The sequence below is a fragment of the Anomaloglossus baeobatrachus genome, chromosome 1 (assembly GCF_048569485.1).
Source record: "Anomaloglossus baeobatrachus isolate aAnoBae1 chromosome 1, aAnoBae1.hap1, whole genome shotgun sequence".
Classification (NCBI taxonomy): Eukaryota; Metazoa; Chordata; class Amphibia; order Anura; family Aromobatidae; genus Anomaloglossus; species Anomaloglossus baeobatrachus.
Window position 1 is genome coordinate 648,152,741 of NC_134353.1, and position 20,661 is coordinate 648,173,401.

Here is a 20,661-nt window from a genome sequence, read left to right on the forward strand (position 1 = left end):
CTCTCGAAGCCACAAGATCCTGCGGATAGCGAGGGAATTAGCCGAAGCCACCGCAGTGCGGTGAGAAGCCTCCAGCATGGCAGACATGGCATAGGATGAAAAAGCTGAAGCTTGGGAAGTTAAGGCAACCATTTCGGGCATAGATTCCCTGGTGAGGGAATGCATATCCTCTAGAGAAGCAGAGATGGCTTTGAGAGCCCACACTGCTGCAAAAGATGGGGAGAACAAGGCCCCTGCTGCCTCATATACAGATTTAGCCAGAAGGTCAACCTGGCGGTCAGTGGAATCCTTAAGAGAGGTGCCTTCAGCCACTGATACAACGGTCCAGGCTGAGAGTCTAGACACCGGAGGGTCTACCTTTGGTGAATGAGCCCACTCCTTGACCACCTCAGGTGGAAAGGGAAAACGGTCATCAGAACCACGCTTTGGGAAGCGTTTGTCAGGACAGGCCCTAGGCTTGGTTACAGTGGCCTGAAAACTGGAGTGGTTAAAGAACACACTCCTTGTCCTCTTAGGCAAGGTAAACTGGTGCTTTTCTGCCAGAGAGGGTTGCTCCTCTGATACTGGCGGATTGAGGTCCAGTACAGAGTTAATGAACGCAATCAAATCACTAACATCTGAGTCACTTTCGGACAGATCAATGGGGCACATGGAGGTAGCCTCCGAGCCCCCAGTAACGGCATCCTCCTCGACCTGCGAGTCAGCTCTTGAATCAGAGCCGCGGGAGGAGGAAGGAGAGGGAGCCCTGCGTCTCCTCTTAGGAGGACGGGGTCTGGGACCAGATGAAGAATCCTCTGTGAGCTCCGCTGAGAGAGCCCTAGCAGCAGAGGCGCCCTGAGAAGGGGGCTGATGCATGTTCAGCAAAGTCCGGGACAGCTGTCCCATGGAGTCGGCAAAAGACTGGGAGATTGACCTAGAGAAGGATTCTACCCAAGCCGGGGGTTCAGCCACCGGAGCCGGAGCAGCCGGAGGGACCACTGTGGGTGCGATTCCAGGCTGAGGCATTGTCAGGTTAGAGCAGGCATCACAATGTGGATATGTGCTCGGTTCAGGCAGCACGAGCTTACATGCAGTGAATATTGAGTACAGCCTTGCTCCGTGTGAGACATGCTGCTGAAGTGGGGGCTCTGAGCCAGAATGACCCCCAGAGAGTATATAAGCAGGTCCACAACCGGAGGTTGTGGCTTACCAGACCGTTTGTGTGCCCTCCAGATCCCACAGCCCGGACCCCCAAGCAGCTTAGCAGGGATGCTGCAGCCAGCGCCGATCGCAGAGAGAAACGCTGATAAAATGGCGCCGGAGCGAGGAGAGGGGGCGGGACCTGCTCTGAGAGTGGGATCTGGAGGGCCAAGGAGATTTACAGGGGAGGGGACATGTACTCAGAGAGGAGTGTCCCTCCCCTGTGCCGAACGGCCGCTGGGCGGAGCCGCACTGTCCCTCTGCATGATTGACATGCAAGGGCAGTGAAATCGAAAGCAGGCCTCCGGCGAAGCCGGGGCCTAAATTTAAGCGATGCGGCCGGCGCGCAGGCACCATCGGCGCGGTTCTCAGGCGACAACCAGAGAACCGGCCGGAAATGTCAGAACAGTTACACAGCACACTCTCCCCAACAATAAAGTACAAGGGACCCCCCAAATATAAACGTCTCAGATACTTAGCTTGCTGAGACGCAGGGTTCCAAGTCCCTGGGGATGAGTGCTCCGTCCAGCAGAATCCTGAAGGGCTGCGGATGGAGACCGGCCTCCTGCAAAGCATGGAGAACCGTGCTGGCTCCCACTTCAAGCCAGAGCCCGAGGGATGGTGAAGGAGCGCGGCATGTAAGGCTCCAGCCTTGGAATCAACCTTAACAGCACCGCCGACACAGTGGGGTGAGAAGGGACATGCCGGGAGTCCAGGCTTGGACCCGCTTTTCTTCAAAAACTTTCCAAAAATGAAAAATCAGATGAGAATGCATGTGTGGATGTATGCCTCCTGAACACAAAGCAATGAACTGGCTAGATCTGGTTATCCAGGGGGTGTATATGCTCAGAGGGAGGAGCTACACTTTTTAGTGTAGTACTTTGTGTGTCCTCCGGAGGCAGAAGCTATACACCCAATGTCTGGGTCTCCCATAGGAACGATAAAGAAAATAAGTATTTAATACACTGCTGATTTTGCAACTTTTCCCATATACAAAGAATGGAGAGGTCTGTAAATTTTTATCGTAGGTATACTTCAACTGTAACAGACAGAATAAAAAAAATCCAGAAAATCAGATTGTATGATATTTTTAAATCATTAATTTGTATTTTATGGCATGAAATAAATATTTGATACAATAGAATGCTGCTAGACCCAGCAACGACCCATCTTCAATGCTCTTACTGTGGGAAGGAGGTTGTTGGCCAAAATCTTGCGATACATGACCCCATCCATCCTCCCTTCAATATGGTAGAGTTGTCCTGTCCCCTATGCAGAAAAGCACCCCCAAAGTATGATGTTTCCACCCCCATGCTTCACGGTTGGGACTGTGTTCTTAGGGGTTATACTTATCCTTCTTATTCTAAACACGGCAAGTAGAGTTGATACCAAAAAGTTTTATTTTGGTCTCATCTGACCACATAACCTTCTCCCAAGCCGCTAGTGTTTATCATCCAGATGGTCATTGGCAAACGTCAAACTGACCTTGACATGTGCTGATGTGAGCAGGGGGAACATTCATGCCCTGCAAGATTTTAACTTATGACAGCGTAGTGTGTTACTAACGGTAATCTTTCAGACTGTGGTTCCAGCTCGCTTCAGGTCATTGACCAGGTCCTCCTGTGTTTTTCTAGGCTGAGTCTTGACCTTTCTCAGAATCATGCTTACCCCATGACGCGAGGTCTTTCATGGAGCCCCAGACCGAGTAAGATTGACAGTAATCTTGTATTTGTTCCATTTTCTAATAATTGCTCCAATAGTTGTTGCCTTTTCACCAAACTGCTTGCCTATTGTTCTGTATCCCATCCCAGCGTTGTGCAGGTCAACAATCTTGTCCCTGGTGTCCTTAGACAGCTCTTTGGTTTTGGCCATGGTGGAGAGAGGTTGGAGTCTGAATTATTGAATGTGTGGACAAGTGTCTTTTATACAGTTAACAGGCTCAAACAGGTGCAATTAATACAGGTAATTAGGGCAGAGTAGGAGGGCTTCTTAAAGTAAAACTAACAGGTCTGTGAGAGCCAGAATTCTTGCTGGTTGGTAGGTGATCAAATACTTATTTCATGCAATAAAATGCAAATTAATCATTAAAAAATCATGTGATATTCTGTTTTTTTTTTTTTTTTTGGAGGATAGGGCACTAGGTTTAAGAGAAACTGTCAGCAGGATTACACCCTCACTCGAAACTAATACGTGCATCTTGCTCTTTCAATGACAAGTCAAGCAATACATTTACAAGGCCAGTGCGTTACTGAGAAATCAGACTTTGATTCAATATGTAAATGAGGCAGAACTATTTGTAGACCTGAAGCCTCTGTCATTCCAGCTCTATTCCCTGCCTCCTCCTGCCTGACTGGCTCTTTTAGGGCTCTTGTCCACTTGCGATTTTCCTGTGCGAGTGCGATCCGATACAAAATTGGATCGCACTAGTATTAAGCTATGAGACATTGTCCACTAACTTAATTTTATACGACACATCTCGTGCTCTCGGTGAAATCGCAGCATGCTGCGATTTGCACCGAGTCTCAGCTCTCGCACACCCACAGGCCTATGGTAGCGAGAAAAAAAAAAAAAATCAGAATACGGGTGGCATACGCATGTCACACGTATCCTTGATGTTAACAATTTACACACTTGCATACAGCGTCGGACTGGCTACGGGAGGAATCTCCAGTCTTGACCGCGGTTACATGCACTGAACTCCGGAGCTCTCACCTGAGCTCCAGAGTGCAGCCTAGACTGAACCGCGAGCGCCGAGTGATTGATTCCCCGGCAATTGCGGTTCAGTTCATGACAGCTGCAGACAGGCCGGGCTGAACTCTGGAGCGCAGGTGACTCCTCCGGAGTTCAGTGCAGGTAACTGCGGCCAGGCCTGGTATTACTGGAGATTTCTCCAGTAGCCAGTCTGACGCTACTTGCATAGCACTCGCATGACGCTCGCATGTCATACAGATGCTATGTGAGAAAAAAAAAAACACACCATGTGCAGATCATACACAGGACACTCACCTCAATTTCTGACCGAGATTTTTTACTCGCAAGTGGACAAGAGCCCTTACTTGGAGTCAAGCAGGAGGAGGTCCAGGTGAACTCAATGGAGGAATGTACTGATCATGTAGCGGTATTGCTGGACCTCTTTGAAAGAGCTATATCCATATATAGTTTGGGGTGTTAAATGCTGCTGCCGGATTCCACTTAACTCCTTCTGAACTGGGCTTTTTTTTCCCCTTTCTTCCCAGAGCTCTAACTTTTGTAGATTTCAGTCAACAGTCATATGAGGACTTATTTTTACAGGACAAGTTTTAGATTTGAATTAAGGCAATTTTACCGTGTAAAATGGTGCTGTAAAATTGCATAGAATAAAAATGCAATGTTTTTGGGGTTTCCTTCTACGACGTCCATTTTTCATTCTCTAGTAAAAGTTACCTAACAACATAATTTCATTTCAGTACAATTACAGGAAAAACATCAAACTTGTATTATTTCAGTGTTGAAGAAGGGAATTTTGTTTACTTACCGTAAATTCCTTTTCTTCTAGCTCCAATTGGGAGACCCAGACAATTGGGTGTATAGCTATTGCCTCTGGAGGCCACACAAAGTATTACACTTAAAAGTGTAAGGCCCCTCCCCTTCTGGCTATACACCCCCAGTGGGATCACTGGCTCACCAGTTTTAGTGCCAAAGCAAGAAGGAGGAAAGCCAATAACTGGTTTAAAGACCAATTCAATCCGAGGAAACATCGGAGAACTGAACCATACCACATGAACAACATGTGTACCCGAAAAAACAGAAAAACCCCGAGAAAACAGGGCGGGTGCTGGGTCTCCCAATTGGAGCTAGAAGAAAAGGAATTTACGGTAAGTAAACAAAATTCCCTTCTTCTTTGTCGCTCCATTGGGAGACCCAGACAATTGGGATGTCCAAAAGCAATCCCTGGGTGGGTAAAAGAATACCTCATGATAGGGCCGTCAAACGGCCCTCTCCTACAGGTGGCCAACCGCCGCCTGAATGACTTATCTACCTAGGCTGGCGTCTGCCGAAGCGTAGGTATGCATCTGATAATGCTTGGTAAAAGTAAGTAGACTCGACCAGGTGGGTGCCTGACACACCTGCTGAGCCGTAGCCTGGTGCCGTAATGCCCAGGATGCACCCACGGCTCTGGTAGAATGGGCCTTCGGCCTTGAGAGAACCAGAAGCCCAGTAGAACTGTAGGTTTCAAGAATTGGTTCCTCGAGCCCCCGAGCAAGGGTGGATCTGGAAGCTTGCGACTGTTTACGCCGACCAGCGACAAGGACAAAGAGTGCATCCGGGTGGCGCAGGAGCGCCATGCGGGAAGTAGAACCTGAGTGCTCTCACCAGAACCAACAGATGCAAATCTTTCTGAAATTGATGGACTGGACGAGGACACAAAGAAGGTGAGGTGATATCCTGATTGATATGAAAATGGGATACCACCTTAGGGAGAAATTCCGGAACCGGACGCAGAACTACCCTGTCCTGGTGAAGGACCAGGAAGGGAGTTTGTATGAGAGCGTTGCTAGCTCGGAAACTCTCCTAAGAGACGAGACCGTTACTAGAAGGCCACTTCCCGTGAAAAACGGGAAGGGAGACATCCTTCAAAGGCTCGAAAGGCGGCCTCTGGAGAGCAATTAGAACCTTGTTCAGATCTCAGGGCTCTAACGGCCGCTTGTACGGAGTGCTGAGAAGACAAACTCCCCGTAGGAACGTGCGTACCTGAGGAAGTCGTCGTTTCTGAAAAAATACAGATAGCGCTGAGACTTGTCCCTAAAGGGAACTGAGCGACAACCCATTTTCCTACCTAGATTGCAGGAAGGAAGGAAACATAGACGATGCAACCGGCCAGGGAGAAACACCTTGCGCCGAGCACCGAGATAAGAACATCTTCCACGTCCTGTGGTCAATCTTGGCGGACGTTGGTATGCTAGCCTGTCTCATGGTGGCAACCACGTCCTGAGGTAATCCTGACGACAGTAGGTTCCAGGACTCAATGCCACACCATCCGGTTGAGGGCCGTAGAATTCAAATGGAAGAATGGCCCTTGAGACAGCCAGTCTGATTGGTCTGGTAGTGCCCCCGGTTAGCCTACCGTGAGGCACCACAGAACCGAGTACCACAACATCCTCGGCCAATTTGTAGCGACGAGGATGGCGCGGCCGCAGTCGGTCTTGATCTAGCGCAGTACTCTGGGCAACAATGCCAGAGGTGGCACCTAAGGTAGCTGGAACTGCGACCAATGCTGAACTAAGGCGTTTGCCGCCAGAGCTCGATGATTGTGAAACCGTGCCATGAAGCTGGCACATTGTTGTTGTGCCGTGACGCCATTAGATCGACGTCCGGCCTCTGTCAGCGGCGCCAGATCTCCTGAAACCCGTCCGGGTGAGGAGACCATACTCTTTCGGCCACACCTCATCTGAAGGCAGAGTGGTCCAGAAAAATACGTGAAGCTGACTCCTCCACTGGAGGAGCTGTGAGAAATAACCCACATTCTATAGATGGACGCTATAAGATTATTTACTATGGCGTCACAATCAGGTGTATCCAGATTGAGAGCGGTCTCAGGATCAGAATCCTGAGCCGTTACTTCCGCCTCATTACACAGCGAGTCCTTCTGTTAGGACCCTGATGAAACCGAGGCCGCTCATAGCGAGCCCACTTAGGCTGTCTGGGACTGACGTCCGTGCAGAGCCGTGACTCTGGGATGCGTGTGACATTCCCGGAGCTGTTAGTTATTCACACTGAGGGGGGCCATGGATCAATGATTCAACAGTGCCCATATTGTGAGAGACATGTCCGGACTGCTAGGCTTCTAGTATCATAGCCATAGTCTCAGAAAAACTGTCAGTAAATACTGCAGACACCGTCCTCATCCCCTGGCCATTAGTGCATACAATGGGAGTCTATGTACCTGCCGGCCGTATAGCCGTACATGCTGTACCAGCTGTATAGAAAAACATGTGGTTCTGCACCTTTGTTTTACACAGAGAATATGCTGATAACTCCTCCGCATAATCCAGGAGGGTATATACAACGTGCGACCAAACAGTGCAATGTATATAGTACAAGCATATCTATAAGTGCACTTCTGCACTAGTGGGGTTAGCACCACAGGTGCTGCTTAACGCCTGTTACAGCGATTGTGTGACTATCAGAATGCCAGGGTCTTCCACACTTGTCTCTGTATCGTACAGAAACTGACACTAATGGCTGCCGGTGTCCTTGTAGAGAAGGAAGCCGTGGGCGTGCCTGAGAAAGTGCGGGAATCCGGATTCACAGTGCACACAGTGAGAGGGGTGGAGTATGCAAAACATACTTCAGCTCTCAGCTCTGCTCTATGCAGCGTCACGCCCCTACCCTGACTGTCAGGGCTGTGGGCGGTAACGAAGGGAGACTAGGCCCAGAAGCCGGGGACTCGAGTTAACAGCGCGGCCGCCGTAAAAGCGCGGGCCGCGCTGAAGTCCCCGGCGCACCACAAGTGCCAGCCGCGCCGCAGTTCCAGCGGCCGGCGCGACCGATTCATAGAAGTGGCCAGCGTCCCGCCCCTCTCCTGACTGGCAGGTCTGGGGGCGGGAACGAACGGAAGCAGGCCGCAAAAGCCGGGGACTCTAGTTATCAGCGCGGCCGCCGTAAAAGCGCGGGCCGCGCTGAAGTCCCCGGCGCACCACAAGTGCCAGCCGCGCCGCTGCCAGCGGCCGGCGCGACCGATTCCTGGAAGTGGCCAGCGTCCCGCCCCTCTCCTGACTGGCAGGTCTGGGGGCGGGAACGAACGGAAGCAGGCCGCAAAAGCCGGGGACTCTATTATCAGCGCGGCCGCCGTAAAAGCGCAGGCCGCGCTGAAGTCCCCGGCGCACTACAAGTGCCAGCCGCGCCGCAGTCCCAGCGGCCGGCGCGACCAATTCCCATAAGTGAGCCTGCTTCAGCAAAGCTGAATGAGGCCATGGCACAGGCGCCGCAGCGCTGATGTCCCCCGGCGCACTACAACACCCAGCATGCTGCGGTGTGAGCGCCAAATGCACGGGGACACAGAGTACCTTGAGGAAGCAGGGCCATGTCCCTGATGTACTCCGCTCCATCCAGCATCTTCTCCAGGGGCTGTAGATGGAGCACGGTCTCAGTGCCTGGAGACCGGTAAATCCCACTTCACCCAGAGCCCTGTAAAAAGGGATGGGGAAGGAATCAGCATGTGGGCTCCTGCCGCCGTACCCGCAATGGGTACCTCAACCTTACAAACACCTCCGACATACAGTGGGGTGAGAAGGGAGCATGCTGGGGACACTATATGTGTCCTCTTTTCTTCCATCCGACATAGTCAGCAGCTGCTGCTGACTAAAAAGTGGAGCTATGCGTGGATGTGTTGCCTCCTTCGCACAAAGCACAAAACTGGTGAGCCAGTGATCCCACTGGGGGTGTATAGCCAGAAGGGGAGGGGCCTTACACTTTTAAGTGTAATACTTTGTGTGGCCTCCAGAGGCAATAGCTATACACCCAATTGTCTGGGTCTCCCAATGGAGCGACAAAGAAAACAAGATTTTGCTGTATGCAGTAAAGGCTGTGCCATACTGACACTAAGACGCTGAATCCAGGCATACCTGTTGTAGAAAGATCAGATGCTTTGTTGCTGAAATATGTAATCAAAGTTCCAGAAATGTACTGAACATACGAAGCTATTGGCGGTGCATGCACATTGCCACGACATCAGCACGTATGCAATTTTTTTTTTACATCTGCTCATGCGCTGATACCGCTGAGTCTTCTCAGTGTCTTCATTAAAATGGCGCTGGTGATTGCTGTACGCACATGCGTGGACTCCAGTACCATTCTAATGAACACATCAGTATTGTGGCAATGTGCCGCCAACAACAGCAATGGCTGCTCAATATTTAAATAAAGGGGGGCATGCCCTAGAGGACACAAGAGGAGGACTTTATAGCAAGGACCCAACCCACAGAGGCCCGGCCTGATGCACATGTCAATCAAAGTGCACTGCATTTCTGCAACTTCCATTACAAATATTTCACGAATCAAGAATACCATCTTTTAACAAAAGGTATGTCTGGATTCCGCATCCTAGTGCCAGTATGACACTGCCTTTACTTCCTATAGCAAAATCCTGGTGGTTGGTTCCCTTTAACACTAGAAGTCCCAGGAATTTCGAGCTCTATAGGGTTTTAATGGTAGAAATGTTAAATGACCCCTCTCTGGGACTTCTAGTGTTAAAGAAGCTGTGTGGAGGGGGGGGGGATTTGTGGCAAAAATGCAACATGTGAACAAGCCCTAAAACAAGATTTTTAAAACCAGTCTGATTCCATATACAATTGATACATATTTACTTAACCAAAGATTTCTCCAGATATGGAGTTCCTGGAAGTGTTGACTGAAGGCCTGGAGCGAGTGTTGCTAGTGAGAGGTGGTGGGACAGAGGTCATTACCATCTACTCCTAATACACACAGGTCACAAGGTGCATTACTCCAGCTGTAGCAGAAGACAACAGAAATTCTTGGAGATGTTGTTTTACTGAATGTTCAAACCATTCACAGACGTATTTCTGTGAGGGCTACAGCAAACTAGAAGACTCACAGAAGCTAAACCCGTCAAACCATTTACAAGCCAAAAAAATATGGTGTTATTGTTTGGAATTTGGAAGCACATGGTAGGTAACAAAAGGGATGACTAGAACGTGTGTTTCTTATCTTGTCCTCATTGAACTCTATGCAGCGAGCATGAAATGCTTCTACAACATATCAGAAAACCCCAGAAATTTACAACAGTTTTTTATAGGGGCTGGGGTAGAGAACAGGGGTTCATTCACGTAAGGGTACAGCACGCCTTAACTCCTCACATGGCTGGGAACATGGCCATTCAGTATGCATTTTATTTTTAGTTAGAAACGCCTTTCCAAATTGTCCACCCAGATCGCATGTGTCCTCGTTCCTTGGGAATGTCCTATGTTCTGGACCTTTACACCAAGAGCAGAAGAAAGAACAAAGAAAATGTTTCATGTTTTTATTTGTATTGCACATTTTGTATGTCTAGAGGGATAGTACAAGCCACCTAGTTTTTATTTATTGGTAGAGGCGTCATTCCATGGGTTCCGTGTTTCTGTAATGATCATTAATGAAGTGTGGGAAGGAGCAGTTGTCAAGGGAATTATGCTAGGACTGAAGGATGCTTCCTCCTCGCTTTTGTCATTGTTTGCGTCAGTTATTTTGTTCATTGTTCTAGAATGTTCCAAACAAACGCTGGAATAAAACGTTTTCTATATAGTTGGTTGTGATTATTGGATGATGTAATGCTGAGATAAGTCCACACAATACAGTAGGTATAATAATTTATTTGGAGGGAACAGAACTAAAAATACACTGGGAATCAGATTAGCAGTTGTCAACTTGTGCACTGGAGATGCTTCTTTATGGAAAGGCAATCACAGTAAGAGGCCGCCTCCGTTATACTCCATTCTCTAAAAGAAGAAAGGTAAAGTAATACATAAGCTGATGACCACAAGGGGGTACACTTCATAAGAATGTAGTTCATACTGCACTAAAAGAGAAGATCATGGTGGACTGACAGGAGTGCACAGCGTACATGGAGATGATCAGGAATGGTGTTGGATATTAATTGAAAGCATCACTCCAGTGTTCTTTTATTTCAGCACTGGAGTGATGCCTTAAATCTAAGCGCTCTGCCCCAAGTCTTATACGCAACCTCCGGCGTCTTCATCTGTTATCCGTGCATCTCTGGTCAGTCTTCTCCAGTTTGATCTGCCAGCTGCTCCAGTATCTCAATGAGTGCACCAGAGGTCACTGATTATTGCAAGTCTATGTCAGCCACGTTCTGGCTCTCAAACTAGCAATAAGAGTTTGAGGTAATGCCTGACTTCCGGCAGTAAAAAAAATTACGGTCACAAGATGGCATCACGTGGCCAGAATAACGCCAAAAAAAGGTGAAAATGCAGGAAGGGGGGGGGGGGTCGGAGTATAAGACCGGGGGCAGGATACTTACACTTAAAGCACCACTCCAGCGCTCAATAAAAAAAAACAAATAACATAACTGCAAGAGTGGTGCTTTAAAGAAAACTTGACAGCTGAGGCATGTATCAGACACTGGTAGTATGGCTTCAGCCAGAGCATCAGTGTCCGATATAGGCTGCCCGTGAACCAGGCAGCTTATATCAGATCTCAGGTTCCCTTTAATGGGAAGTGGACATCTTGCAAACCATGAAGAATTGAAAAATCAAGGCTCTGTTCACATTAGTGACTTGTTTTCATTCTCACAGAATGGCAAATCCTTTATCATGTGCTTATTCATACCCTTACTGAAGATGTGTGCACCAGCTAGCTTATTTTCTTATGGTCCATATACAGAACCACTGCAAGTAAGATCCATGGTGCACTTCACCAGGAAGTGTAGCTACAGATATCAGAATAATGTCACTTTAAAGGGAAGGTGCCGCGATTGTAATTTTGTATTAATTACTGATTGTTTCTAAGACAATTCTTTGTTTTATTTAGTTTTTATTTAAATTCTATTTTTACTCAAACACTGGGGGCTGCCATCGTGGATTTGCAGTTTGTAACTACAGTTACACACCGCAAATATGGCAGCCCCTGTGCATAGGAGATAATAGTCCACATCCAACCCTATCTCCTGCACTGTAGCTGCTCCCTGCTGTGACCTGCACACACCCCATAGGCTGTCTTATCACAGCAGAAGGAGGAGATCAGCGCCATCTCTGTGTGCTCCACTTTCCCCCTGAGCGCGGCGGTGATCTGCAGCCTGATCCTGGTATTGTAGTATAGATGTCAGGCTGTGATCACCACTCACCTCAACTCTCCGCTCCCGACAGCTCCTCCTGTCCACCGCTCTGTGCGCGGAAACGAGGAGCTGTTGAGATTCCAGGCTGACAGGAGGAACTGCCAGGAGCGGAGGTCCGAGGTGAGTATATGTGGTGGGGAGTGGTGATCTGCAGCCTGAGCCTGGAATTGTACTAATGCTGTTAGGCTGCGAACACCGCTCCCTGCCGCATGTACTCGCGTCACCCTAGACCTCCGCTCCCGGCAGTTCCTCCTGTCAGCATTCTTTGCTCAGCTCGAGCAGAGCATTGACAAGAACAGCTGCTGGGATCAGAGGTGGCACAGTATACAGTGGAGCACTATGCCAGCGGTTCTCTGTGAAACTTTCCACATTAGTATCACTTTGCAGTCCCCAACAAAATGGCTCCACACTACAATCCTAAACTTCATCCTCCTTTATCCTTTTGCAAACACCCAGAAGTGGAGGGGAGGTGTGACATCACACATTACAGCAGATTCTAACCACTTTTACTGCAATTGTAATGTGAGCTAGTTGTATACTTGTTTAAAAGTGGATAATATCAAACTTTTTAATTTGTTTATTTTTCTCAAATAAAAACAAATGATATTTAAAGAAACCATTACAATATTAATAGTTTCCATTTTTTTCAGTTTAATTATTTTTTTTCCTTTTTAATGGCACCTTCCCTTTATTATAAATAATGAAGACTAACCTCAGGTGGTTCAATAAAAGCCAGCCAATCCGATGCATGCGTGGGCAGAAGTCCCATAGACTGACACTTGTAAACCGCCAACGCAAGACCCAGAAGATTTCCAATGAGGTAAACCAGACCTTGGAGAAAGCGCTGACCGGAGCTCTCCAGGAGCTTAAAGGCTTAAATTAAAAAAAAAATCAGTAAAATGTATATTTCTCTTTTTTAAAAAAAACCACATCACAGTTAAGCAATGGAAACAAAAGAGATGACTTACTGGCAGGTGTAGCAAGCAGTGCTTGTATGGGTCGCCACGCCATCATACACACCATCATAATGGGGAAGATGGAAATCGTGTTCCCAGCCATGTACATTATGAATAGGTTCATGGGGATCTGCTTGAGGGGTCCCAGGGCGATGTCCCAGCAACGCTGCGCAAAACAACAGGAGCGTCAGCAAATAGTTCTGGTGATGTTGCAGCAGATATGCCACCCGAATATCCTGTCCTACTTAAAGGCAGCATATTAGAGGAACGGGCCTGTCCTACTTAAAGGCAGCATATTAGAGGAACGGGCCTGTCCTACTTAAAGGCCGTATATTAGAGGAACGGGCCTGTCCTACTTAAAGGCGGCATATTAGAGGAACGGGCCTGTCCTACTTAAAGGCAGCATATTAGAGGAACGGGCCTGTTCTACTTAAAGGCAGCATATTAGAGGAACGGGCCTGTTCTACTTAAAGGCAGCATATTAGAGGAACGGGCCTGTCCTACTTAAAGGCCGCATATTAGAGGAACGGGCCTGTCCTACTTAAAGGCCGCATATTAGAGGAGCGGGCCTGTCCTACTTAAAGGCCGTATATTAGAGGAGCGGGCCTGTCCTACTTAAAGGCCGCATATTAGAGGAACGGGCCTGTCCTACTTAAAGGCGGCATATTAGAGGAACGGGCCTGTCCTACTTAAAGGCCGCATATTAGAGGAACGGGCCTGCTCTACTTAAAGGCCGCATATTAGAGGAGCGGGCCTGTCCTACTTAAAGGCCGCATATTAGAGGAACGGGCCTGTCCTACTTAAAGGCCGCATATTAGAGGAGCGGGCCTGTCCTACTTAAAGGCAGCATATTAGAGGAACGGGCCTGTCCTACTTAAAGGCAGCATATTAGAGGAACGGGCCTGTTCTACTTAAAGGCAGCATATTAGAGGAACGGGCCTGTCCTACTTAAAGGCAGCATATTAGAGGAACGGGCCTGTTCTACTTAAAGGCAGCATATTAGAGGAACGGGCCTGTCCTACTTAAAGGCCGTATATTAGAGGAACGGGCCTGTCCTACTTAAAGGCGGCATATTAGAGGAACGGGCCTGTCCTACTTAAAGGCCGCATATTAGAGGAACGGGCCTGCTCTACTTAAAGGCCGCATATTAGAGGAGCGGGCCTGCTCTACTTAAAGGCCGCATATTAGAGGAGCGGGCCTGTCCTACTTAAAGGCCGCATATTAGAGGAACGGGCCTGTCCTACTTAAAGGCGGCATATTAGAGGAACGGGCCTGTCCTACTTAAAGGCGGCATATTAGAGGAACGGGCCTGTCCTACTTAAAGGCGGCATATTAGAGGAACGGGCCTGTCCTACTTAAAGGCCGCATATTAGAGGAACGGGCCTGTCCTACTTAAAGGCGGCATATTAGAGGAACGGGCCTGTCCTACTTAAAGGCGGCATATTAGAGGAACGGGCCTGTCCTACTTAAAGGCCACATATTAGAGGAACGGGCCTGCTCTACTTAAAGGCCGCATATTAGAGGAGCGGGCCTGCTCTACTTAAAGGCCGCATATTAGAGGAGCGGGCCTGTCCTACTTAAAGGCCGCATATTAGAGGAACGGGCCTGTCCTACTTAAAGGCGGCATATTAGAGGAACGGGCCTGTCCTACTTAAAGGCGGCATATTAGAGGAACGGGCCTGTCCTACTTAAAGGCGGCATATTAGAGGAACGGGCCTGTCCTACTTAAAGGCCGCATATTAGAGGAACGGGCCTGCTCTACTTAAAGGCCGCATATTAGAGGAGCGGGCCTGCTCTACTTAAAGGCCGCATATTAGAGGAGCGGGCCTGCTCTACTTTTAGCTCAAAGCCCACAAAAAATGTTGGCTATTTGGCTAACAGAAGCCCAACAAATAACATGGAGAGTGACTGAAGTGCGGCCATGTAACTGCGCGTATAGACTCTGGCCATCAGGCACTGTGAGATGGGGCAGGAAAGCGCTCCCCTCGGGACTACTAAGGGTTGTATGGAAATAAAATATTGATTATGTATCATCATGATCAGATTAGTGGGGTAACTGTCAACTCTGGTGGCAGCCGGATGTGAATACTGAATGGAGCTGGAAAACACGGCTCAGTATACAGCAGCCGCCTCCATAATACTACATATCAGCTCTTATTCAGATGTATAGGGGCCACCATAGCTGATAACAGCTGATCTGTGGTGGTGTCGGGCGTTAGCTCCCCTCACCGCTATATCATTAGGATAAGGCATCAATATTTTATACCCCAAAAATGCTTTTACTAGAATGCCGTTGTATTCCTTGATCGCAGTCATTAGAGAATATTCTCCTGCGTTCAATATGGCAGCATACTCACATGACTGATCCACTTTAATGGCTTATGCACCTTACCGATAATCTGCATTTATCATAAGCCTAAGCCAACAATTACCTTCTCTACCAGAATGTGGTCAGACTCCTGTACACTGGTGTCTGGGACTTGTTTATCAGAGTATCCTACAGGATACATACTGTCTTGTGGGGCGCTTCGCTCACCTCGACCCCTAAGAACATAGAAAGAAGGCATTCAACTATGATGGATGACTAGAGAAATACATAACTGTAGACAAAGGAGTAAAAGACAAAAACATTATCACAAAGGGCTGTCACGTGTGGAGACCTGCTTATGGTGGAGATGTACCTCCATTGGGAACACCCCATTTAATGCACATTTCCATTGTGACAGCTGATGCACAGGAAATAAGTAATGTGCGGGCAGCCGGACCCGTCATATCCTGACAAGGATTGCTGTGTTAGATGGTCACAAACTGATTATATACAAATTAGTGTGGTGATTATGGGCAGGAAATAACAGAAGCATTACTGTGCTCCAGGTGTATGGCAGCCCTAAGACAAGATGGAACATACCTGGTTCCGCCAGTGCTGAACTCAATGGCCCATTTAAAGCGCCGTCCACTTTTTGCAATTAAATTTGATGAAGCTGCCATGTCTGTACCCAGATGAGAGAATATAAATGTTAGTCAACCATTGGCAAGTGTGCTTTATTCACCATATTACTCATTTATAGACTTTTATAGACTGCACCCACTAATGCCGCCTGGAAAGCTTACAACATACATCGATAACCCAGCACCTGTGCCTCCAGGCAGTCAGCGCAGCCGAGAAGGCGGCATGTCACATTTCTCAGCAGCCCCGAATCTTCCCAAAGTATGGTAAAGGTAAAAACATACTAATGATCCAGGAGTCAGACGCTCCTGGATCATTAGGAGAGGAGTACCCCTCTAAATCAGGAGCCTCTGACAACTGCTGTGCACCTCACACAAATCTCACTCCTACGGGGGACTATGGTAAGATTTGTGGCGTTAAGATAACCAGCCACAGCCAGATTAAAGTTTTGTGACGATGTCAAAATTCCAATGCGGCCTCCAGTTGCCCCATAATTTGGGAACTTTTCAAAGCTTATTACACCAGAATCTGCTGTAAAGTTTGATGAACTGGGCCCTTAGGGTATCCTCACAAGACACACTGTTTCTAGAAGGAGCTTAGGGATCGCCATATCTGTTTCCTTGAACTGTCTTTTTTCGCGTTTTTTTGTTTGTTTTTTTTTGGTCCTTCCTTTTTCAATGTTTTAGACTGCTGGCGGTGTTTTTTTAACGTGTTTCTATAGTTTAGGGCATTTTCTGGACATTTGTTTGTAAACTTTCAATAATGAACACATTTTTGTTTTTCTTCAAACAAAAACAGTGGAAAATGCTGAAAAGGTGTCAGTGCGTCTTCTAAACCTGGCTGGCTAAGGCTAGTTTCACACATCCGGTTTTTCGCCGGATTCGGCACGCTCCTGTACAGTGTATACAGTACAGTGGCAGCGCGACAAGCGCCGGTCACATGCTGTCATGTGACCGTAGCATGTGACTCGGAAGTTGCGGCGCTGCCATTGTACTGTATACACTGTACTGGCGTGCGCCGAATCCGACAAAAAGCCGGATGTGTGAAACTAGCCTTACATTATAACTAATGATATGGGCGAATAGTAACTATTCATGTTTAGATTATTCGTAAGGAATCCCAAAGTACTATTCCAATATTCATCACAAATAAACCTAATGCAAGTCAGTGGGAAACGGAGCATTTTTCTTGTTGTGATGAATACTGCAATAGTACTCGGTATTCGGTAATCATTATGTGAGCATGAATGGTTACTATTCACCCATCACTACTTATAACGTATAGAGCAGAAAACGCCTGAAGAATAATCAGTTCACTTCTTTTACCATTTGGCGTCTTAGGAAACCTGAAGCGGTTAAAGGACGCTAAAAAAGAGTATATGAACAGTGAGTCAGTATTACATACTGGAGAAAGTCACATGTTCAGGCTTTCCGGCGGTTTCTCTGTGCTTTTGAAAACACTAGAAGTCCCAGAGAAAGGTCATTAACATTTCTACCATTGGAACCCTATGGAGCTCGAAATTCCTGGGACTTCTAGTGAGGTTTCAGAGTGGACCTACCTGGAAAATCTGTTGTGTGCCCAGACGGCCGGCGATATGTCTGAACGGTCACAGACTGCTTTGTACACTTCTGAGTGGGGTTTAGTTCATGTCTACATGCTATACACTGTATATAATCCCATGCACCTCTCCCCTTACCAAAAGACAATCAAAGACATATTCCAGCAGGCACTATTAATGGCAGGGCCTCTAGTGGAAGATTCTGTGATCTGATAGAATCCTCTCCGTATTTATTACATTATGCTCCACACAAGTGCATGAGGAAGGGGGTGTCCAGGGACCGCCATCATTATGATCAACAGGATCCCGGTTATCTAACATTTATTCTGTCTACTGTGACAACGTCACACACAATTCATGTGACCACTGCAGCCAATCACCGGCCTCATATACAGCACCATAACTGATGTCATAGCCACAGGAGTCATTGGAAAAACAAAGAGAGGGTGTCACTTACAGCAGCTATCCAACCTATAGAGATGTTTTCAAAATGACTGCCATTATAAGATACCAAATTCATCACTACTGGTCTATTCTCTTCTCCAGCACTGACCCTCCTGCAGAAGGGCACTCCTGGCCTTTACTTACATACAGACAGCAGGTCACAGCTGCAGCCAATCAGTGACCGCAGCGGTCACTAGCTGCACGCACTACTGCCAACATGGCTCCCATGGAGCTGCAGGAGAATCAGTGCTGGGGAAGAGAACTGATAAATAATGATGAACTAGTTACTTAACAAAACTTTTATTTTTTAAGTAAAAAATAATGTTATAGGAAGTCCCTTTAACATCCCGTACAAACACTTAAGGGCAGAAGAAGTTAAATTACAGACAAAAGCTTAGAGGGGCTGTCCAGAGAACGGGTTAGAGGGACTGTCCAGAGAAAGGGTTAGAGGGGCTGTCCAGAGAAAAGGTTAGAGGGGCTGTCCAGAGAAAAGGTTAGAGGGGCTGTCCAGAGAAAAGGTTAGAGGGGCTGTCCAGAGAAAAGGTTAGAGGGGCTGTCCAGAGAAAAGGTTAGAGGGGCTGTCCAGAGAAAAGGTTAGAGGGGCTGTCCAGAGAAAGGGCTAGAGGGGCTGTCCAGAGAAAGGGCTAGAGGGGCTGTCCAGAGAAAGGGCTAGAGGGGCTGTCCAGAGAAAGGGCTAGAGGGGCTGTCCAGAGAAAGGGTTAGAGGGGCTGTCCAGAGAAAGGGTTAGAGGGGCTGTCCAGAGAAAGGGTTAGAGGGGCTGTCCAGAGAAAGGGTTAGAGGGGCTGTCCAGAGAAAGGGTTAGAAGGGCTGTCCAGAGAAAGGGATAGAGGGGCTGTCCAGAGAAAGGGTTAGAGGGGCTGTCCAGAGAAAGGGTTAGAGGGGCTGTCCAGAGAAAGGGTTAGAAGGGCTGTCCAGAGAAAGGGATAGAGGGGCTGTCCAGAGAAAGGGTTAGAGGGGCTGTCCAGAGAAAGGGTTAGAGGGGCTGTCCAGAGAAAGGGTTAGAAGGGCTGTCCAGAGAAAGGGATAGAGGGGCTGTCCAGAGAAAGGGTTAGAAGGGCTGTCCAGAGAAAGGGATAGAGGGGCTGTCCAGAGAAAGGGTTAGAGGGGCTGTCCAGAGAAAGGGTTAGAAGGGCTGTCCAGAGAAAGGGATAGAGGGGCTGTCCAGAGAAAGGGTTAGAAGGGCTGTCCAGAGAAAGGGATAGAGGGGCTGTCCAGAGAAAGGGTTAGAGGGGCTGTCCTGAGAAAGGGACTGTCCAGAGAAAGGGATAGAGGGGCTGTCCAGTCCTACACACTGTAGAGTAATGCACCGGGTAGAGGGGCTGTCCAGAGAAAGGATTAGAAGGGCTGTCCAGTCCCGCACACCGGAGAGTAATGCACCGGACACCTGCAGCCACCTATGATTACACTGAGCACAACAAATCTCTATCCGGCTCATTACCGTCAGAGACTCCGTCTTCCGCGAGCAGCGACCACAGGTGATGACGTCGGAAGACGCTTTTCAGTGACGTCAGAACATCATCCACTCACAACGCTCTCAGAACCAGGGGGAAACGGGTGTATGGAGTCGCTCACTGCAGCCGCGGTAGCCATTTTGCCGAAGCCTATGTTTATACTTCTGTATGCAGATATTCGGAGTAGGAGGCGAGTCTTGAGTCCTTTGAGGACAGGAAGTATCAGATCATTAGTTCTCAGCAATTACCACTGAAAAAAATCAAATCAAATGGACCTTTTAGATGAAACTGAGGATTTTGTACATGGTCCTATGAACCTGGTCTAAGGAGGTTCTATTTAAGGATGATAAATTCAATGGCAAGAAAACTCTTATTATTGTGATGAATACCTTGGAGTCCTGAGGATATTTGATGAGAAATAGTGTGTTGTGCCAATCCAGCTCTGCTACATCACTATACTCATTCCACGCTTAGTATATGCAATTTACATAGGACTGCAGAAAATCCACACTAGTAAACAGCTCACAAATTTTTGCACTATATTCGTGGTCTCACATAAGACGGCAACATAATCTTGACTCTGCTACATCTGAGCACTGAGCTGATACCATATTATCTGTGACTACGTAGAGCTGAGTTTCTCCACATACGGAAGGGGAATATAGGGTTATAGCCCCTGTAGGCACAGTGATTGTCACACCACTCGCCTACCGTAAAGGGGGCCTCCGCTTCCCACACTCAGGCCTCATTCACACATCAGTATTTCTGATCCGTATTTGTATGCCAAAACACAGAACAGGAGTCAATCTTTCCACTACAAACCCTGATACAAAATACTGAAGTGTGAACGAGGCCTTACTCGTCCATTACAATAGGTTAACAATGAGCTAAGCGCACTCCGCAGACTGTCCCCACATCCATGCCCCTGTACTCTGCCACCACTCACCACATTACCAGGCCAGCGAGACACCTGCACAGGGCAACACACTAATGCACATGCATACCCAACTTTCTCATGCCCCTGAACGGTTCATCACTTGAAAATTGGCTACAAGGCAATTAAGCTATTTTCTCTCCTTAAAATCGTGGTTAAGTTATAGCAACAACGAACAAACCTATTACATTTTAGATTTACTATACAAAAGCAGTACAAAGCTTAAAAAAGGTCAAGAATGGTGAAATAAAAAAAAGAAATACATAACAGTCAGATAAAAAGGATAAGAAACCTAAGCCTGCTTTACATGTTACGATTCTGCATACGATATCGTATGCGATTG

General features: G+C 47.7%; 2 protein-coding genes across 5 annotated transcripts in view; one reads left to right on the top strand and one right to left on the bottom strand.

The window, feature by feature from the left end:
* The window catches only part of SLC12A6 (solute carrier family 12 member 6), an 88,016-nt gene extending 77,560 nt beyond the window's left edge, over positions 1-10,456 (top strand). For all 4 annotated transcript variants that reach the window (XM_075319796.1, XM_075319812.1, XM_075319803.1 and 1 more), the window contains one exon: positions 9,545-10,456. In XM_075319796.1, the coding sequence (XP_075175911.1) occupies positions 9,545-9,636 (92 nt within the window). In that variant the 3' untranslated portion in view covers positions 9,637-10,456. The remainder of the gene's footprint in view (positions 1-9,544) is intronic.
* A 54-nt stretch (positions 10,457-10,510) lies between these two features.
* On the bottom strand, positions 10,511-19,470 carry EMC4 (ER membrane protein complex subunit 4). The gene is made up of 6 exons (XM_075319828.1): positions 19,372-19,470; positions 15,872-15,953; positions 15,396-15,507; positions 12,976-13,129; positions 12,720-12,880; positions 10,511-10,652 (listed from the first exon to the last, which is right to left on the bottom strand). The coding sequence occupies exons 2-6, from the start codon at positions 15,949-15,951 to the stop codon at positions 10,617-10,619; spliced, it is 543 nt and encodes a 180-aa protein (XP_075175943.1). The 5' UTR covers positions 15,952-15,953; positions 19,372-19,470; the 3' UTR covers positions 10,511-10,616.
* Positions 19,471-20,661: the final 1,191 nt, after the last annotated feature.

Bases quoted from the DNA above. Each gene is read 5' to 3' on its own strand.
- EMC4 (XM_075319828.1), bottom strand. From the start codon at position 15,951: ATGGCAGCTTCATCAAATTTAATTGCAAAAAGTGGACGGCGCTTTAAA. The intron at 15,508-15,871 runs GTATGTTCCATC...CTATGTTCTTAG, and splicing joins TTCAGCACTGGCGGAACCAG to GGGTCGAGGTGAGCGAAGCG. The intron at 10,653-12,719 runs GTTAGTCTTCAT...TTCTTCTTTTAG, and splicing joins CTTTTATTGAACCACCTGAG to AGAATGGAGTATAACGGAGG.